Source organism: Malus sylvestris, chromosome 9, assembly GCF_916048215.2.
Source record: "Malus sylvestris chromosome 9, drMalSylv7.2, whole genome shotgun sequence".
Taxonomy (NCBI): Eukaryota; Viridiplantae; Streptophyta; class Magnoliopsida; order Rosales; family Rosaceae; genus Malus; species Malus sylvestris.
The window spans coordinates 13,623,221-13,644,475 of record NC_062268.1 but is presented as its reverse complement, the minus strand read 5'-3'; the positions used below and the strand labels follow the sequence as shown (position 1 = coordinate 13,644,475).

At 35.1% G+C, this 21,255-nt stretch overlaps 1 protein-coding gene and 2 long non-coding RNA genes across 6 annotated transcripts in view; 1 reads left to right on the top strand and 2 right to left on the bottom strand.

Annotated features, from left to right (window-relative positions):
- The first annotated feature begins 5,914 nt into the window (after nt 1–5,914).
- On the top strand, nt 5,915–13,026 carry LOC126582885 (beta-amyrin synthase). 4 transcript variants are annotated; one of them, XM_050247117.1, is made up of 16 exons: nt 5,917–5,990; nt 6,072–6,310; nt 7,978–8,163; nt 8,835–8,924; nt 9,113–9,310; nt 9,966–10,050; nt 10,174–10,340; nt 10,426–10,731; nt 10,864–10,983; nt 11,089–11,211; nt 11,285–11,383; nt 11,589–11,645; nt 11,774–11,964; nt 12,053–12,230; nt 12,335–12,499; nt 12,689–13,026. In XM_050247117.1, exons 2-16 carry the CDS (start codon nt 6,110–6,112, stop codon nt 12,806–12,808), a joined length of 2,286 nt encoding a protein of 761 aa, XP_050103074.1. In that variant the 5' UTR covers nt 5,917–5,990; nt 6,072–6,109; the 3' UTR covers nt 12,809–13,026. The 4 variants fall into 4 exon arrangements, with proteins under 4 accessions (XP_050103077.1, XP_050103076.1, XP_050103074.1 ...); XM_050247118.1 differs by having other exon boundaries at nt 5,950–5,971; XM_050247119.1 differs by lacking the exon at nt 7,978–8,163 and having other exon boundaries at nt 5,916–5,990.
- The window catches only part of LOC126582898 (uncharacterized), a 53,152-nt gene continuing 44,292 nt past the window's right edge, over nt 12,396–21,255 (bottom strand). The window contains exon 2 of the long non-coding RNA XR_007609619.1: nt 12,396–12,559. This is a non-coding gene — a long non-coding RNA (uncharacterized LOC126582898). The remainder of the gene's footprint in view (nt 12,560–21,255) is intronic.
- Nucleotides 16,510–19,401, bottom strand: LOC126582893 (uncharacterized). Its single transcript, XR_007609615.1, has 3 exons — nt 19,049–19,401; nt 18,813–18,914; nt 16,510–16,797 (listed from the first exon to the last, which is right to left on the bottom strand). It is a non-coding gene; the product is annotated as an uncharacterized LOC126582893 (long non-coding RNA).

Here is a 21,255-nt window from a genome sequence, read left to right as displayed (position 1 = left end):
TTGGCCCCGCATGTTGGGTGCGCCCCGATTTGGCTCCAGTGGTTGCCGATGTGTGGATCTCCACATGTGACCCACAAAAATAGGGTCTCACATGCAGGGGCGTGTTGAAAGCTAGCCATCCCACATCTCCCAGAGGGAGAGGAGTAAAGCAATTTACATAGGATTATCCTATTCTAACTAACACGTATTGATACTGTTAGAGTGGACCTTGATCCGTCGACCTAAAAAATTCTACAACCTTTGATGTCAAGAATGGCGTTCTGGACTTGGAACTTACAGCTCATTCGTGGGGAATCCCTTTGGCATGTCCTTCCTTTCATTGCTTTTTTTTTGGTAACCGTCCTTTCATTGCTTGTTTTTTTGGAAACCGTCCTTTCATTGCTTTATAATGAATTTTGTGGACTGCAATGTTGGATGATATCTGGGGATATGTTTCCTTCCCCAGTGCAGTTAAACATTAGTTACTTAAAGTTAAATAATGTAGTATTTTTTATTTTTTATTTTTAAATTTTTTTATGATATTCTAATATATCAGTAGTCAAGTTGGTTGCAACAATATGCTTCACCTTTTACATATGAGTTTGTATCTCATGGTAATGGGTTTCCATCTATAATAAATGTGTATATATATATTTTTTTTTTTTGGATCAACCATCTATATTTTTTTCAAGTTAATGAAATCCATCTTTTACATTTTAGATGCGAATTTGGTTTCCCATTTTCGATGCGAGTGCTGAGATGGTTGCTTTGGTCAAACTATAACAGCTTTTACTTGTTGGCCATCAGCTTAAAATCTGAACACGGCATAAATTGGACAGTGGGAACGATATCAAGCCACCAAGGTCAAAGATAGAAGCAAGAAGGCTAGTTCCCAGTCAGACCATCTCTCCCTGTACACCTGTTGTTTCATTTTCCACTGTCATGGGAGACGATGGGAATAACAGAATCATCCGTAGATATCCGTACTCATTCAAGCCGCCTTTGGCATCAGACCTAAAATGTATTGGAGTCGGTCACTCCAACAGAAAAATTAGAAAACTTTCTGGCATCCCTATGCGATCTTGCACAATACTGCAAGCGGTTTCCGTTGCCTTCCCGAGTGTAAATCGCGTGAAATGTTCTGTGTAGCTCATCCAACGTAAAAGATTAAACGTAAGAGCCAGCCCTAGAAATTTATTTGGCTATAAACATTAATATCTATATCTATTCTATACCATTAAGAGAACACTCCTTGTCACCCTTTGTTTCTTATTTTGCCCTCACTTTTGTTTGATACACACTATTGACAAAAGGAGGGCAAAATAGTAATTTTGTACCTTTTGACAATATGACAATCATATCCTTATTTTTCTTAATTTTACCCTTAATTTTGATACACAATATTTACATAAAGAGGACAAAACACTAATTATGTAATATTAAAAAAAAATATGCACTTATTAAGAGAAATTGTTTATACACACAAAATATGTGCTCTCTGCTAGTTGAATTTAAAATAATAATTAAAACATTTATCACTTGCTACACGAGCTTACATATGGTCGTAATCAATGTCTAAAATATCGATGATATCAGAAATATCGGTAGTCCAAAAACACGAAAATTTCGATGGAAATATCAGGATATTATCAATATCGATAAAAATTGAATAAAAACCACGGAAATTGTAAGAAAAACATGGAAATTTTTATTGAAACTTTGCAGGATGTTTATTTAGTCAATTATCTATTAGTTTATCACAAAAAAATAGAAGGAAATGCATTGCATGCTGGATTTAACTGATTTAAGTTGATTATATAGCGAGCTGGCAAATATTGTGAGTGTAGAAAATATGTAGTAATTAATGAAAGAAATTTAAACACACCATAATCATTTATATATAATGAATTAGTACAATATTTTACACTTTATACATTGCATGGTAAGATACATGAGTGACTTAGTACCACATAGAGTTCCTATCAAGGTCTAAAATATCGATGATATCGGAAATATCGGTAGTCTAAAAACACGAAAATTTCGATGAAAATATCGAAATAATATCGATATTTTAGACCTGGGTCGTAACGCGTAACAGAAATAAAGAGCTCTTAACAGAAGTCGTAGCATTTTCTGATAAAATTTAATTTAAAATAGAGAGCATACAAATCACGAAACCAACACTTTCCAAGCCATCATGAACTGCATTAATTAACAAAGTGGTAGTCCATTTCAATAATTTGGGCGGATACTCAAAGTCATACAAATATGCATGTAATTTGATATTTTAATGGTTAGGATGTTGAATTTTTACACATGCATTATAGTCGGTTCAAAATTCTTTATCTCCTAAATTATTGTAATAATTTCGAATCCACTCTCTTCCTTTACTAATAATAAATTAAAAAAAGTCTTACAAATATAACAAAATATTATTAACATCAATCATGAATTATGAGCTGGAGATAGAAATATAAGCGGTGGTCAATTTCCACTTCAATCGTGAACTGCATTATAAAAATATGTCCATACAAATATAACAAAATATTATTGACATCAATCATGAATTATGAGCTGCATGATAGAAATATAAGCGGTTGTCACTTCAACCATGAACTGCATTATAAAAATATGTGTTGGAAATTTGAGTAGTTTGAGTAGAAATTTCCTTGTCCCACATTGGCCATTCCCAAAAGATTTTATCACTTTATAAGGTTTTGTCCTTTAAAGAAAGTGATTGGAGTAATAGGCCTGGAGACTAAAATTGGGCTCACCCTTGAGGTTGGGCTTTGGGGTGTACTAATTAATTGGTAATTAATTATAATTAATATATATTTAATTGTCAAAAGATGGGCCTTGGGCTCTTGGGCTCTAATAAGTAAATTATTTAATTAATTATTTTTCGGATTTACTTAATTATTTTTTAATTAAATTCGAATTTAATTAATTAATTATTTTTTATGAAAATACTCATCCTTTCAGATGAAGTCTGAGAGTTCTTTCTGAACACAGAGCAAAGCACCCTTCTGAAGAGATGTCTCCCAACAGTCACACCCCATTCTCATACCTGTTGCAAACAGGCATCTATCTGCTATATATACATACATCTGCATAGCATTTAGATCACAGAAATAATAAATTTCATCTTCTACATTCATAAACCTTCTTACTGAGAGAACCACACTGAATTCGCCAGAAGTTAAATTTTCCGGTGATGGAATTTTAACTTGATCGTTGAATCCTGGTGAAGCAGACGTCCGTAGAACTACAAGCACAGAGTAGGGACGAAATTTCTGTTTCAAGGACATTGCGGTACGCAAGCCTCGATCTTCAAGTTGTCTGTTTTATAATTCATATTCTAGTTTATATTTTGTTAGTTTCTATTGCATTTATTATTTATTAGCATATATAAATTATCACAGATTGTTGACTTATATCCAACAATATGTCCAAAAGGTTATTGAGAAAAATGTTTCTTTTGATATATTATTGACACTATACCAACACTTTTTAAACACTCCTATTTGATTGATAGTGGATTATTAGGTGAGCTCTTACTGCTCCGAGGACTTACTCTAGTTACACTAACTGTCGAAGAATCTATTTAAATCTTGGTGTCTTTTCTATTTTTGTTCTTGTATTTCATTTAATATATATCCTGTGGGTTAGTTTGAGTTGGCTTTCAATTGGTTTGGTGCTATCCTAGAACAACACCCACCTTTTGCTGATCTGCGTTAGCCAGCTCCTCACCTATGAGGCACAGACTGCGTCTCCATCCTTCCTCTGATGCCCCTGCTTTGCTCGCTGCCCAAAAATATCTACCCACTGTGGGCTCAGAAGGAAAATGATTCTCGCCGGATCCTTTTTTTAGAGATCCTAGAGATTCCGTGATTGTAATCGTTCATTGTACATCGCGTGGTTAGTTTTCGTTAGGTACTATTTATATTTTAAATTTTGAAATGATTTCTAACCACACGATGCACGATGAACGATTACGATCATGAAATCCCTAGGAAAAGGATCCGGCAAGGGTAGTGGATTCCTTTTCCCTTGCAGAATACCGCAATCGACTTCCATTGCCACCCAAACCCCGAATTTCACTGACTGTATTGTGTAACTCATCCAACATAAAAGACCCACCGTGGAGAACTGTTTTATGAGGGTTCAGGAGCCCGATGACTAGTGGTCTCTGAGAAAATAATGTGTAACATCATTAAGCCCCAAATGCAATGAGCAATAATGTGTACATAATATGAACATGATTACAAGCACTAAGTGATTTTCATAGAATTAATGAAAGCACTTATCATTTTCTTCCAAGATAATAATGGTTGGTAGAATGAAAGCACTTATCATTTTCTTCTTCCAAGATAATAATGGTTGGTAGAATGAAAGCACTTATCATTTTCTTCTTCCAAGATAATAATGGTTGGTACTTGTAACAGAGAAATTTTTCAGTGTGACTGGTACACGGGGTGGTACATCACGTGTCACTATATAAATGGTGGGATATGTGTTTTAAAATGTTAATAGCTTAAAAAATAAAATTTCTCACCACTTATATAAAAACACGTGATGTACCTTTCGTGTTCCGGTCACAATAAAAAATTTCTCCTTGAAACGCATAGTGGAGGTTGAAGTTCTGGAGAGATTTTTTAGTGTATCCGAAATACGAATACATACTTCATATGTCATCATACAAGTGGAAGGGCACTTGGAAAAATAAAAAAACTAAAACTTCCCCCTAATTGTGTAATGACATATACCTTGCTGCTCTCTGGACACATTGAAAAATCTCTCGGAAGCTTTGAGGTATGGCCAGGGCCAGTCTAGAGATTTTTGAGGCCTAGGGTGATGCCAAAAAATGTGCCCTCACTTTATATAAGAAAATTATTTGTTTTCACACGTAAGACATTGATAAAATTATAATTAGAAAAGTACTTCAAACTTAATAATTTATAAACACGGAACCTTGTCAATATGAGACTAAAAAAATAATGATGTTTTTTAGTCTTTAATTAATATGTATAAGTAATAAATGGGTACTAAATAAATTTTTTTAATGACACGTCATATTATTTGCAAATTTGGTCAACACATGACTTTTTGTTGAAGATTAGACTTGAATTGGAACAAATGTTTAAAAATAACAATCTACATAGCTACTAGCTACTAATTAAAAATAAATTAACAACCAAACAAAAATTCGTAAAAATTGAAAATAATAAACATGCACTTAGCATTTCGAACATAGGACCTCTCGTTAATTTTAAATAACAAAAATCGTTGCTTTTAATTAAACTTCTTGATCATTTAGTCAAATTTTATATATTTATACTCTTATGATGAAAAGAAATTTGTAAAAATTGAAAAATAAATAAGCACACATGTGTTTTGAACCCAATACCTCTTCATTAATTTCAAACAACAAAACCACCAATTCTAGTTCAATTTCTTTGTCATTGAACCAAATTTTATAGATTTATAGTCTTATGAAAACATATATAAATATATCACTCTAATAATTTTGATGCTCCCAATTATTTTGAACCCCAAACGGTCGCCCTGACAGCACTGAGCCTGGGCGGCCGTCCCTGGGTATGGCTGTTAATTGGCATGATTGATAGTAATAAAGTTCTACCGCATGCATTCTTATCTATATGAGTGTGGATCGAGGTGTTGCAGCCTTTTATGCGACTTAAACTCGACTGAATATCGACAAAATGCCAGTTGACATGGTTATTAATGACAGATCAAGCAAAAAGAAAGGAAGGACCAAATTGGCAAGAAACAGATCCGCAGCCTTCAATGACTATATGCTCAATAATTTCCGGTTGCCGTGTTGCATTGAACTCACTCATTGACTTACCTTGTATACCTAGGTAAAACATTAATAAAAATTGCTGGGTATATATTTTTTAATGTTCCGATCTATATACTATATATACACAAGGGAAGGTGATCATTTATATATTCGTCCATTAAAAACATAGTTAAGTTTCTATACACAGGTCTCTCTGTCTCTCTCTCTCCCCTTAAAGTGATGATATAAATATATATATTGTGACTTATAGATTGCATGCATGCAACAGGTGCTTGATAAGAAGAAAGAAATAAAGAATATTGAAGAATGTGGAAGCTTAAGGTTGCAGATGGTGGCAATGATCCATACATCTACAGCACAAACAACTTCGTGGGAAGGCAGATATTTGAGTTTGATCCTGAAGCAGGAACTACTGAAGAGCGAGCTGAGGTGGAAGAAGCTCGTCTTCATTTCTACAATAACCGCTATCAGGTTAAGCCCAGTGGTGACTTCCTATGGCGAATGCAGGTATGCTTTAGTTCGTCCAAACTTATGTCGTCAATTAGTTTACGCAACGTAAATGGTAAACCATTTTTCTAATGAATGTGAGTTCTAGTTACTGGGTTTCACCGATGTAGTTATTTATTAGAAGCAATGAATACTTGTGTCCACTTGCCTATTATCCACCCACTTATTATTAACGCACCATACAATAATCAAAGACATTATTTTACTTTTCCACATTATTTAAAGATCATATTTATAGAAAATCAATCAATTTGGAAATTATTTAGTCATTTATATATATCAAACATAATCAACGATCTTGGTAATAATTTATCGATCATCCATTCATTTGATGCGTATGAGCGACTAAATGTTCTCTAACTTAATTGATTTTTAGAATATAAAGTGAATAAACGTAATTCTAATAATGAAGTTTGTATGTAAAAAATGCGTTAACTACAAGTGAACAAGTGCACCCATAAAATATTCTCTGTCATGAATGACATGCAATGAAGCTAAGAAGATAAAATGAGGAAGCCCAATATAGCATATGACGTGTGTATATAAAATCCACAAGTTCCATAACAAGCTAGCATGATGCTCGCGTGTTCCTTGAATGCACCATAACATACTCTAACCACCCAAAGACCCAAACAATATCCTTCACTTAAAAATGCATAGAGAGGAGACAATGTGAATAGCGTTGGACCCTTTTAAGTTTTAACTTTTGATCTATGGGGAGTAATTTCATTTCTCATAATCTGTTTGTATTGGACTTTTATTTTTATTTTTAAAGTGAAATAATTTGAGGAGGAGAGAAAATATTACTTAAGAAAGAGTAGTCACCGTTAGACTTATTATTTTGGGAGTTGTTGCAAAAGGTTTACTCATTTGTTACTCAGTTGATTAATGGTATCCATCATGGCATTCGAACTTTTAATTAGTTTAATTTTTCCACCTTAATTTTTTTTTTTTGTATAAACATATTAGCATTCTACATATGTTATCTTGCACTTACCGAAGTATATTTTCTTCCTTGGTTTTATGAAGGAGTGCGATTGATATTTGTGAAGTACGAATAACATCTTTATTTTAATTGATTTTCCTCTTACCACTTAATACTAGGATTAGTAATATTCTTATTCACTTAAAATTGACTCTTGTGATATGGATACACACAAAGTGTGTGAGAAAATTTTTTATTTTTTATTTTTTTGAAATAGAAGGAGAGAGAAAGAGAGTGATATAGAATGTGGGAACGAGAAGTTTTTTTATTTTATTTATATCTTTATATTTTTATTTATTTTTTAATTAGAGATATGTTAGGATTACATGTAGGTGAGGTTTTGAAAAAAAAAACAGCAAAATTTGGTTGTGTGAAATTACATTTTTACCCCATATTTCTTATTCATGTTATGTTTTAATTAGATGGTTAAATTGGTAATTTCATAAGATTTTGGTTGACAATGAGTGTTTTATTAATTAGTAGAGATATAAAAAATCAGATTTTTTGTCTGTCTTGTTTCTTGTGCAAAGTTTTCATTTTCCTATATGATGGGCATCACCAATAAATCTTTATGGTTTATTTAAATTTAATTAATTATAATATCATCATCATAAATTTGTTTAATCATAACTTCAATCCTCTCATTAGTATCGCACTTAATTATCTGTTCACTTATCGGCAGTTCCTAAAGGAGAATAACTTCAAACAAACAATTCCCCCAGTTAAAGTCGAGGATGGAGAGGAAATCACACATGAAAAGGCCACAGCTTCATTGAGAAGGTCTGTCCACTTCTTTTCAGCGTTGCAGGCTAGCGATGGCCATTGGCCTGCCGAAAATGCCGGCCCGTTGTTTTTCCTTCCTCCTTTGGTCAGTATTTAACATTGTCACCATTTACTATCATGTTATATACCCACGCAATGCCCTACTTATATTAATGGATAAATTGACACCAGCTTCTTAAAGTTTACGAGGTCACGTTTTGAACCCAATGTATATGAGTAATGCTAGGTAGATTAACTTTTTAGACCTATTTGTAAATCATGTTATGTGTTACTAAAAGAAAATAAGCAGTACTAATCCAATCTTTAACGACTATGTCTTATGGTTTAAATAGATAATCTCTCTAGCATCACCCCAATGTATATGGGAGATTAAATTTCTAGACAAAATTTGCAAACTAAATGATGTGTCACCAGTAGAAATGAGGACGTTTATCAACATAATCCAATGATCAATTTTCATGTTATTTAATTTACAAACTTTTATCTACGAATTTAATATCCCTAGCATTACTCTAAATATAGTCTTTCAACTTTCAAAATTTGAGAGGAATTACTAAGTTTCTCTATGACTACACAGTTTACACCTAATGTCAACTTTAAAAAAATGTGCAACCGACTATGAAAATATTTTACTTGCAATCCCATGTTCCCATTTTGGGGCTTAAAAATAACATATTTTCTCGAGTTTTTACCTAACTCCAAATATTTGGGGTTTTTATTAATTGCTTCTTCCAATTTTTTACCCAAAATTTGCAGGTCATGTGTGTTTACATTACAGGGCATCTTAACACTGTATTCCATGCAGAACACCGTAAAGAAATTCTGCGTTACATATACTATCATCAGGTACATATATATACATTTTGTTATTTTTTCACACAAATTGGATAAAATTAAAAAAATTTCACAATGTGCTTATTTGTCTTAAACTACTAACAAGGGTTGCAGTTAAGTTGGCCAACAGTTTTCATTTCTGCATCCAAAATCCCGCTTGTATAAATAAAAATACTGAATAAATGTTTTGGGTAATTCAGAACCAAGATGGTGGTTGGGGATTACACATTGAAGGACACAGCACCATGTTCTGCACAGCTCTCAGCTACATTTGTATGCGTATTCTTGGAGAAGGACCTGATGGTGGCCAAGACAATGCTTGTGCAAGAGCTAGAAAGTGGATTCTTGATCATGGCAGTGTTACCCACATCCCCTCATGGGGTAAAACTTGGCTTTCGGTATGCCTATTTGCAGCACTAAGACAAACTGCTTAGGCTCCTGGTTAACTGTTGTTCTTAAATAGCACTATCACTATAGCAAATTGTCTAACATATTGGTAATTTACACATGCCATATATAACCGAATTATTTGAGATTATTCGTTATTGATAACAGGTCAATATCGACAATATATAAAGATGTATAGCTGTTAATGATAGCGGATCAATATTAACCAAATTAACCTTATTGTTGATACACTCTATAATAGTGGTGACCCCTTACTAAAATTTACCTCTGTTAGTGTGCAATCTAAAAGAAAAAGAAAAATGCTATAAATTCATATTTGACTCCAAACTAGTAATGTAAGTTATACCATATATATCTAATGCATACATAATCAAATAATTATTTAAACTTTTAGCTTTTGTTCAGTAGAGAAAGATGAAGTGAAATTTAGAATTAACTATTACTTTATATCTTCTAAAGGTGGAGTCCCACCTTTTAACTAGATTAAGTCAAATATGATTTTACAGATGGCAGACCAAAATCTTATATAACCTTAACTATTTCGGTTTATTAAAGAGTGATTGAGTCATATTTGGCATTGAGAACACTACTATTATTTACGAGGGTTTCCCCCTTTAATTAATCTTGCTCAGTTGATTCTTGCAGATACTTGGTGTGTTTGAGTGGTCCGGAAGCAACCCAATGCCCCCAGAGTTTTGGATTCTACCTTCATTTCTTCCCATGCATCCAGGTTAGCACAATTCCGGACTCCACTAGTACAAATAATTCAGTCTTTCACATGTTGATAGGTTTAATTAGTCTCTCTTTACCTATAGTCTTCTTTTTTAATCTCTTCTACATCATGCAAATGCAGCAAAAATGTGGTGCTACTGTAGGATGGTTTACATGCCTATGTCATACTTATATGGGAAAAGATTTGTTGGTCCAATCACACCTCTCATACTACAATTAAGGGAAGAACTCTATGCTCAGCCTTATGACGAAATTAACTGGAAGGGAGTGCGTCATCACTGTGCTAAAGTAGGTTGAACTTGAACAAGATGGCTACTTAGTCAATTTTTTTCTTGTTTAGGTACATAAACTGATTGCGGTAATTTGAATGCAGGAGGACATCTACTACCCTCATCCTTGGATACAGGACTTTCTATGGGATAGTCTGTACATATGTACGGAGCCTCTTCTTACTCGCTGGCCATTTAACAAGATGATCAGGAAAAGGGCTCTCGAAGTAACAATGAAGCACATTCATTATGAAGATGAAAACAGCAGATACATTACCATTGGATGTGTCGAAAAGGTGTTATGCATGCTGGCTTGTTGGGCTGAAGACCCAAATGGTGATTATTTTAAAAAGCATCTTGCCAGGATACCAGATTATTTATGGGTTGCTGAGGATGGGATGAAGATGCAAGTTAGTACACATTTTGTTAATACAGTATATGATACGATGATTTGTTCTTTACCCTTTTCTCTGTTGCAAAAGTTTACTCTTCTAAATTATTGGAAAACATTATAAGTTGATACATTTTCTGAATACGTGCAGAGTTTTGGCAGTCAACAGTGGGATACTGGTTTTGCCATTCAAGCTTTGCTTGCTTCCAATCTAACCGATGAAATAGCACCCACAATTGCTAGAGGACATGACTTCGTCAAGAAATCCCAGGTTCGTTTTTTATATAGTCAACTGAACTTTCATTTTTGGTAAAATGTATATGTGCATCGATTAATTTGTTCTAACTAGTGACTGTTTTGGAATCGAATTGTAAAGGTTAAGGACAATCCATCGGGTGACTTCAAAAGCATGCACCGCCACATTTCCAAAGGATCGTGGACTTTCTCTGATCAAGACCATGGATGGCAAGTTTCTGATTGCACTGCAGAGGGTTTAAAGGTAACAAATACTTCAACTTAGTTATCCACCTTAAATGCTATTTCCATTTTTCTCACCATAATCCCCTGTACAGTGTTGCCTGCTTTTATCGATGATGCCACCGGAGCTGGTTGGTGAAAAAATGGAACCTGAGCGGTTATACGATGCTGTCAATGTCCTAATTTCCCTGCAGGTACAACTATTATGTCAGTCAGTCATATATATGAGTACGAGTTGCATTTTGTTTCCCTGCCGTAATCAAATTTTGGATCTAATGCATGGCTGCCTTAGTTTAAAAACCTTAAAAAACTTGTAGCGTTTGAAGACATTTGTTCTTCACTGCAAGGTCTATCAGGTCTCTCTACTCATTACAAATCTCATTTTATGACTCATTGTAGAGTAAAAATGGTGGTTTAGCAGCCTGGGAACCAGCTGGAGCAGCAGAATGGTTAGAAGTAAGAATTTTAAAGAATTGGAGTAATGTTGTTGAACTTAGTTAGGTGTGTAAGAAACTAAAGTCTTTTAAGGCATTATTAATTAGTATATACTTACTGGATATTCTCACTACTTTTTTTCTCCCCAGATGTTGAATCCCACGGAATTCTTCGCGGACATTGTTGTTGAGCATGAATATGTTGAATGCACTTCATCAGCAATTCAGGCTTTAGTTTTGTTTAAGAAGTTGTACCCTGGCCACAGGAAGAAAGAGATAGATCAATTTATTACCAATGCTGCACAGTACCTTGAAAATATACAAATGGAAGATGGTTCATGGTAATATCATATTATTAAATCAAAAATTTGATTTCTTTGATTAACAACTATAGCTGAGAAACAACTTAGTTAAGAAACATTTGCACAGGTACGGGAATTGGGGAGTTTGCTTCACATATGGTACCTGGTTTGCTCTTGGAGGGTTAACAGCTGCTGGCAAGACTTTCAACAACTGTGCAGTTATACGCAAAGCTATTAATTTTCTACTCGCAATCCAGAAAGAGAACGGTGGTTGGGGAGAGAGCTACCTTTCATGTCCAAAAAAGGTAAAATATGGGAGGTGGATTATGTTTGAAGCTAGCTCCAAGTTTCTTAGTTAAATCTCATTGTCTTAGACTAAAAATATTTCACTCTGTGGTGGGTGATACAGGAGTACGTTCCTCTTGAAGGAAACCGATCAAATTTAGTACACACAGCTTGGGCTATGATGGGTTTGATTTATGCAGGACAGGCCGAAAGAGACCCCGCACCTCTTCATCGTGCAGCAAAGTTGATAATCAACTCTCAGATGGAAAATGGTGATTTTCCTCAGCAGGTATCTTGCTTACCCTATCCTTAACATCCATTCCAAACAAAATAAAAATATTTCCCCAACCTTACTTGCATTGCAAGCTTGACTAGTAAAACGGATGAAACACAAAATAACATATCGGTTGCGTATACGTATGCTCAAAATTTTACTTGCAACGTTTTATAACATCTATTCACTAATCATGTATGGCAGGAAATCACTGGAGTGTTCATGAAGAATTGTATGCTACATTATGCAGCTTATAGAAACATCTACCCCCTGTGGGCTCTTGCAGAATACCGCAAGTGGGTTCCATTGCCTTCCAAAGCGTGATTAGGCTCTCTGTATCGTGTAGCTCTTACATGCAGCATATATTAATACGCATAAAAGCCAGTTGTTGAAATTATGTATTATACCAAAAGTGTATCAATCAGATGAGGAAGTAAGATTTACCTATTTGGAAATCAGAGAAATTATACTTCTTCAAACAGAAAATATACAAAAAGTGTATCAATCAGATGAGGAAGTAATTTATTGATAATGTTCTTGTAGTGCATTTTTCATAATTTAGAATAAAAGGCCCACAAACTTTGAAAGTCCCTCAAGCATAAGGCAAACAATCAAAGAAACACATCAAATTTCTCATCCCTCGGCAACTTTCCCAAAATGCAAATAAAGTTGTCTTGAGGCCACATATATAACTATGCTAATCACTATACTTAGATTAGTGCCACAAATATCTGTTTACTTGGATATTGCAGAAGAACCTTTGAAGTCAAGGATGGTGTGCTGGATCTGGAGTACTTCTCATTGATGGGATTTATCCGTCTGATTCTGCTTCCTTTATTTATTTTTGCAATGATTTTTATCATTTTATTGTTGGTGGAGCTGGGATATTGAAGACTTAGTTAAATAAGAACGTTTTGTACATAAAACGTGTGACATAATCAAATTAGCTAGAGCTGGAATGTTGGTGCTGCAGCGCGCAACCAGTGACCCGACTTTGTTTCCCTAGAATAAAATTGATGCCCTGAATTCATTTTTAGGTCCATTCAATGAGATTTTATTGTTTGAATCTAATTTCACAAAGGGCATCCACTTGATCTTTGTGGTAGGCAAAGATTCGATCGTTGGATCGTCATGAAATTATAGTATGTTGACGTGTGACTAATGTGAGTCTCTTAGGAATTCACGAATATGAAATCCGTTGTGGGGATCTTCCTGATTGGGTTACGTAGGCTTGTTGACCAACCGGTCATGACCATGCTGATCGAGGGTTGAATTTTGGTTAACATATCCCGAATCGTTCTGAAATGCTAGAATTAGCATTACTTGAGACTTGGTAGAGCCCAGTGGGCCTATCTTGGTTAACAATTCATCCTAGGGCATGTGCACCTCGGTTTAACTGTAAATGACGCCTTACCGAGATTTACGTGCTTATTGGGCTACTAGATGAGTTAATGACATGTGCGAATGCCAGTAGGAGGAGATGGGTTGGGAATCATGTTAGAATTATCCTGTAGAACTTGTATGTCTATGCGACTAGATATCTATTGTTACGTTGAACCAATAGTGTGTGTGTGCTTACACTTGCGATTCATACGGATTGATGTAAGAAGTGGTTTGTATGAGGTATGTATGTGTGATGTGTGATTGTGTGACTGCGCCAAATAGTAGTGTGGTATATGGATGATCGTACCTGTTAAACCGTATTAGAAGACCATATGAATTCTATGGATGACTCTACCTAGTTAATCTACATTGATAGGTAACTGTCTACTTGATTGCGTGGTTTCCATAGGTGGTCATGCATGGTTAATCTGCATTGGGGGACTATACTGTTAGATGCATGCCTATGGAACTGCTTAGTTAATCCACATTGAAGGACCATAAGCATTATAGGAATAGTCCTATTTAGTTAATCACATTGGGGAACCATACTATTATATCATGGATGGTTATGCCTGGTTAATCCTCATTAAGATACCCATATTCATATATGCATGACTCTGAATTGTTACGCATTGGGGGTCACTACCTACTTAGTTACATCGTTCTATAGGTAGTTATGCCTAGTTAATCCGTATTAGGGGACCACACTATTGGATGCTTGCCTATGGTCCCGCTTGGTTAATTTGCATTGGAAGGTTATACGAATCCTAGGGATTGTTTCGTTAAGTGGATCAGGAACCCACCACTGTCTAGATTACGTTGAGTTGGTCTAAAGAACCACTTCCTATTCGGTTGCATTGTGTTGGTCCAAAACCTTCCTCTGTTTGGATTTATTTGAGTTAGTCTGGAATTCCATTTTTATTCGATTATTTGAAGTTGGTCTGAAACCCTCATCTGTCTGGATTCATGAATAAGTGTTTCTCAAGGTGTACTCTTGTATTTGTAACTTGAAGTTACCATAATATATCTTGGAATCTATGTAGAGAAATACAGAGGTTGGCTTCATTTAACTTTCGTGAAATGATATTTGATCTTATTATTCATTAATGTGGTTAAACGTTAATATTGTGCATCTTTGGTTCACTAAAATGTGAATTATTGTTTGAAAAAATTATGATATATGCAGAAAATTAAATGATATATTGGAGCATCACTCACATTAGGAGTTGTCTGGAACTCTATGTTTTCAGCTAGTTAATGCCATGATAAATTTCGGAGCCAAACAAAATGGTGACCTGTGAATGGCTTGATCCCGTCTTATGGTACATAAGAAGTTTAACACAAAGGTTAAATGCAATCACAAAGTAAGGGGAATTGGTATTATGTTGTTGAAACGTTGGTTTAGTTTTGGTCATATCTCTGAAGTAAGGCAAGATAGTTAAACAAGTACGTTGTGGCGTCACGTGCCAATCCTTGATGTATCTCGAGATCGAGGCTTGACATCTGCCACGCAGACAACCAAAGCCCGAAAATATTTTGCTCTTTTAAATGCACATGTATGAGTCATCTGATATGTTGATGTCACTAACGCCATTGTGTAAACTGGCTCAAGATATAATTGAAGGCCACCAACTACGAATTACGATCATTGTCAACACCAAATGACATATCTAACCCTGCTCTAACACAACGATATGATTGAGGTTGCTCATTCTTCGTTACCTACAATAGAACGCATTGTTCTAAAGGCAATGCTACGTGGCTGGTCACCGCTCCGATTAATACCTAGGCATTTGAAAATTAAGAAAGGGCGCCTAAACCTACTAAGGCACCCACCTAGACCGCATAAGTACCCACCTAGACCCACCTAGGTTGCAACTCACTTAGACAGAAAATAGATAACTTTCATTTTGAATTTTATTTTTTTCAATAAATTGTAAGAGACTTGTTGAATACTTAAATGATAGGCTTGTTCCCCATGTTTTCATTATGTTCCAATACTTCATAATATATATGTCATTCTATTTTGTAGTTTATGATGAAATTGTTTGCATATGATCCCTGAGATCTAAAAATTTTACAGCTTGGTCACCTTGTGGTATGATTAAGTTGATGTGCAATCCTTTTCACCTTGATTTCCTCTATAAGGTGCATATTTTAAAATAAGTCCAATTTGACACCAGTGATCTCGGTGGACTTATCTAGCATTATATTTCTCCTCAATCTACGTTTCAAGACATGTAACTCGGCCCATCAACTTAAATTTAACTTTTATGAATGTTTTTAATCTTGACTTTATCATGAAATGATTACATTTTGTTTCTCATTTTAGTTTTTATTTTCATTTACATTTTAGGCAAGTATACATGAAGTTACATTGACTTTTAAGCCCTATTTTGCTCAAGACACAGAAAAGATACCAAACCAGCTTCCCACTTTGTTTACAATCGTGTGGCTATGAAGTTAGATTAATGTGCAATTTTTACACACACTCAAATGCAAACACTGTCTGTTAACTGCCTACAACAGTGGCATGCTTGTTCTCTTTTTCTCTTGAACCATCTTGACACTCCTCGATTCCGATGTCCAGGGGATAGCGAGATGGCCACGTGCTGGCCAACACCCGAGGGTGACGCAAGCCATTTAATGAATGCATATGCCAAGAACATATGAAACATGCATATAAATTTCGCGCAACTACGCATATAATATTCAAAATACAACCTTTCCGAAATATAAGAATATTCAACTGCCAACAATGAATTAGTGACAATGCATGACATGTTTAGAGCATACTACTAAAACAAATTACAAGCAGAAGGTAGTACAGAAGTGCCATTACAAGTGATGTCAAACATAGAGGAGATGACACAAGGATCACTGGTAAGAGAAGTCCTCGTAGCTCGGTCCGTAAGCCTCGTTTCTATGTCCTGAGGGGGTGCAAAACAAACATGAGTGGACCAAGTTGATATATAAGTAGTATGAACATAAATATTCCACAATGTACTAACCCCCCAAAGTTTATGAAAACTAGTAGCATATTAAGTGATAGGTTTTCCAAAAACCCTAACATGCCATAAAACCTTTCATAAAACATATATCATATATGATGTACTAAATAGTGGTATCAATATCGCCCGAAGCCAAGAGATACGCCTATAGGCAGAACATACACCCGTAGGCAGAACATACGCTCGTAGGCAAGGCAGGACATATGCCTATAAGTAGAACATACGCCCGTAGGCAGAACATACGCTCATAGGTAGAACATCGCCCATAAGCAGGACAGTGACCACTAGATAAGCAAAAAAACATTAAATATATACTTTCCAACATAAGTACATATATCTTAAGGAGCTCAATAGCTCAAACAACATATCATAAAACATGTTTTAAATAGTATATAGTCATCAATCATTTATACTACAAAGAACGGTAAAAACGATAAGGTATGATGTTCCAAAATATTCTCAGTAAAGCATAATATCTCAAATTACTCATAAACATTTCATAAAACGTAACCATTAAATCATGCTTTTCATGTATGCATTTCTAATAATAAAATATGCATTTAGAAGGGGTCAACTAACAGATACTTCACCGTCGAAAAGCCATGCAAACTAGCGAAGACGGAAACACAGCTAACGAAATGCACCTAAGCACATAAAGGGTCCAATTTATAAAACTTTATTCAAATGATTGAATTTCAGGAAGCGGATGTCATAAACGGATTCAGGACGTCGAAAAATATAAGGGGGAACCTTGGTTTCTCCCACACGTCGTCGCATGGTGGCGGCTCCAACGGCCATGCGCCGAAATGGGTCGCTGGGGCCGCCGTAGGCGTAGACGTGTATGCACCACGTGCCGGCCATTGCTTGCCCTCACACGCTCCGACACACAGGCCTACACACTAACCACGCGCAGCCAAGGGTTTTAGGATCCGACCGGGTTAGGCCGAATCCGGGTCAGATTTGGGCTCGAGTCCTGAACTTGGGCTAATTAGGCCTGGTCTTCACAACTGGGTCGGATTCTAAGACCCAGAGGCCTGGGCTTAAAGAAACTGGGCCACAAGGTTGAGCCTAGGTTTATTGGGCTGAAGGCCCATGTCAACTTGGCTCGAAGGCTTCGTTTTTGGTAAGGTTCAAACACTACTAAGAAACCATGTATTAGTGTCGCTATGATAACCGACAAAAAACACATATTATTGTAGGATATTAAGCTAAATCTGACAGAAAATTGATGCAGTGGCGGATATAATAACCGACAGATCTGCCAACGTTAGGAAATGAATTTTCCGACAGAAAATACTCTAAAACCGACAGAAATTGTGTCGGATATAACCGACAGAGAATATATTAATAATGAATAAATAAGAGCATTCTCTGTCGGCTAAAACCGACAGAAACTACTAAAACCAACAAAACTTGTGTCGGATACAACCGACAGAGAATTTATTAATAATGAATAAATAAAAGCATTCTTGTCAGATAAAACCGACATAAAATATACTAATAAAAAAAAATATAAATCACTCTCTGAATCATTTCTTTCGGTATTCAAGTTGGCCTGGAGGGCATCCACTGCATTTTCCATATCACGTTCTCCAGACAACACAGTAAGTGACCTTATTGTTTAGGGAATGGTTGAGTTGGTCGTAAATCTCTAATCCGAGATTCCGAAAACAATAATAACAACGCAGTTCATAGAGATCAAAATCTGCTTACTAGCTCCAAAATACTTGAGGAAAAAGCATAAATATGTAGCACTGAACTTCCAACTCTACCCAAATGAAGTCCCAAAAAAATGTCCTTCTATTTCCCCTCAATTTTTCTAAGCTAAAAATAGAATGCAGCAGAAAATTCGAACTTTACAACCAAAGAATAAAATTCAATGAAGTTAAAAAATAAAAAAAATAAAAAAATGGAAAAATGAAGGAGAAGGGTACCCTGTTCTAGTCAAGGACATTGACGATGACGACGAGCTTCCCGTGGTCCTCTCCGTAGTTGACAAGAGCCACCCTTCCGATCTCGACATACCTCTTGAAAGGCTGTCGAAACAAGAACAAAACAAAACAAGGTGAGATCAAACAAGAAGAACGAAACGAAGTCGTATTAAAAGAGTATACAGAGAAGGAAACCCAATGGGTGTGTGGATTAGAGTGGAGGAGAAGAGATAGCTCACCATTTTCTGGTTCTGGTGTGAGAGCTCCAAGGAAGAGATGGAGGGATTTTATTTTGGAAAGACTTACAACGCTTTGCTTGTCTCTGTGCTCAAGGGCTTGCATAGCTTCTGCCTTGTTCATCCATGGTGATTGAAGCGAGAAGGAGAAGGGGAGAAGAGAAGGAGAAGAAAAGGGTGAAGGGAGAAACACCGGCACAATGAAGAGATTGAGGAGTTTTATTTTGGAAATTTTTCATTATTGTCGGTTAAAACCGACAGAAACATTTTTAAAAAATATAAACTGACAGAAAATTTTCATTACTGTCGGTTATAACTGACAGAAAAAAAAATGATGGCAAAATTCCCCCCAAAATTCCTTCCCAAAATTCCCCCCCCCCCCCCCCCAAATTTTGTTACGATTTTAAATTCCCTACCAATAGACCTATCCATGACTTAAGTTATTCGGCTGGTAATGAAGAATATTTGATGTACGATTATTGTACAATTATTGTATAAACACATTCCTTAGAATAATTTATTGGTTGGTTGATTACCAAGGCACACATATGGTAATGGAAAAATATCAATTTAATTATTAACTGTTGAGGAAGAGAGAATACAATACTTATTCACCTTAACTTGGAGCTTGGGAGGTAGGAATATATTTGTATATATATTTCCTGCATTTTATGCATGTGAAGGAGGAGAGATTTTTTAGTGTATAACAAAAACGGTTTGGTATATTAAATGTCATAATATAATAAGAAGAAGTTTTTTTTTCAAATGTTCATCCACTTGTATTTGTTGAGTCAAAACTCACATAGAGTTTGGACTAGGTTCAACAAGTATTTTGCCACAAGTTTTGCTTTCGGTCTCAATGCCAGAAGATGCCTTGAGAGAAGAGAGATAGACGTGGCACTCTTAGAGGCTACCAATAGGTAATGTTTGTGTTCAAGTGTGTGCGTGAAAGTTGCATAGAAAAAAAAATGGCGGCAAAAATCCCCCCAAAATTGCCTCCCAAAATTTTAAATTCCCTCCAAAAATTTTAAATTCCCCACCAAAATTTTGTTACGAAACTTTTTTCAACGATCCAACCGTCAAACTTATTTGTACACACTCCAAGATTGCTTACATAAAAAATCGTAAAAAACAAACATTCAAAGATTAGATAACGGAAAAAAAAGTTTTCGACGGTTATAACAGAAAAATCATAATTTAACGGTTATTTTAGCTCCGATTTTGATGATTTTTTGCAGCTACACTCCTCAACCCTATAAGAATGTAATAAATAAATTTGATCTTCAATTTAAAATATTTACACTAGTGGATACCACAAAATCTTATTTTATACTTAATTGAAGTATAATATTAACTCAAGTGGTTTAATCTACTGTTTTGACGCAACATGCATTCTACGAAACTTTTTCAACGATCCAACCGTCAAACTTATTTGTACACACTCCGAGATTGCATACGTAAAAAGTCGTAAAAAACAAACGTTCAGAAATTACGTAACGGAACAAAAAATTTCGACCGTTATAAACGAACAATCACAATTTAACGGTTATTTTAGCTCCGATTTTGATGATTTTTTACAACTACACTCCTCGACCCTACAAGAATGTAATGAATAAATTCGATCTTTAATTTAAAATATTTACACTAGTGGATTCCACAAAATCTTATTTTATACTTAATAGAAGTATAATATTAACTCTAAGTGTTTGTTTAATCTACCGCTTTGACGCAATATGCATTCTACGAAACTTTTTTCAACAATCCAACCGTCAAACTGATTTGTACACACTCCGAGATTGCTTTCGTAAAAAACAAACATTCAGAGATTAGGTAATGGAACAAAAGTTTTCGACGGTTATAAAAGAAAAATCACAATTTAACGGTTATTTTAGCTCCGATTTGATGATTTTTTTACAGCTACACTCCTCAACCCTATAAGAATGTAATGAATAAATTTGATCTTCAATTTAAAATATTTACACTAGTAGATACCACAAAATCTTATTTTATACTTAATTGAAGTATAATATTAACTCAAGTGTTTGTTTAATCTACCGTTTTGATGCAACATGCATTTTACGAAACTTTTTTCAACGATCCAACCGTCAAACTTATTTTTACACACTCTGAGATTGCATACGTAAAAAATCGTAAAAACCAAACATTCAGAGATTATGTAACGGAACAAAAAATTTCGACGGTTATAAATG

Bases quoted from the DNA above. Each gene is read 5' to 3' on its own strand.
- LOC126582885 (XM_050247117.1), top strand. From the start codon at position 6,110: ATGTGGAAGCTTAAGGTTGCAGATGGTGGCAATGATCCATACATCTAC. The intron at 9,311-9,965 runs GTATGCCTATTT...TGATTCTTGCAG, and splicing joins GGGGTAAAACTTGGCTTTCG to ATACTTGGTGTGTTTGAGTG. The intron at 12,231-12,334 runs GTAAAATATGGG...TGGGTGATACAG, and splicing joins ACCTTTCATGTCCAAAAAAG to GAGTACGTTCCTCTTGAAGG.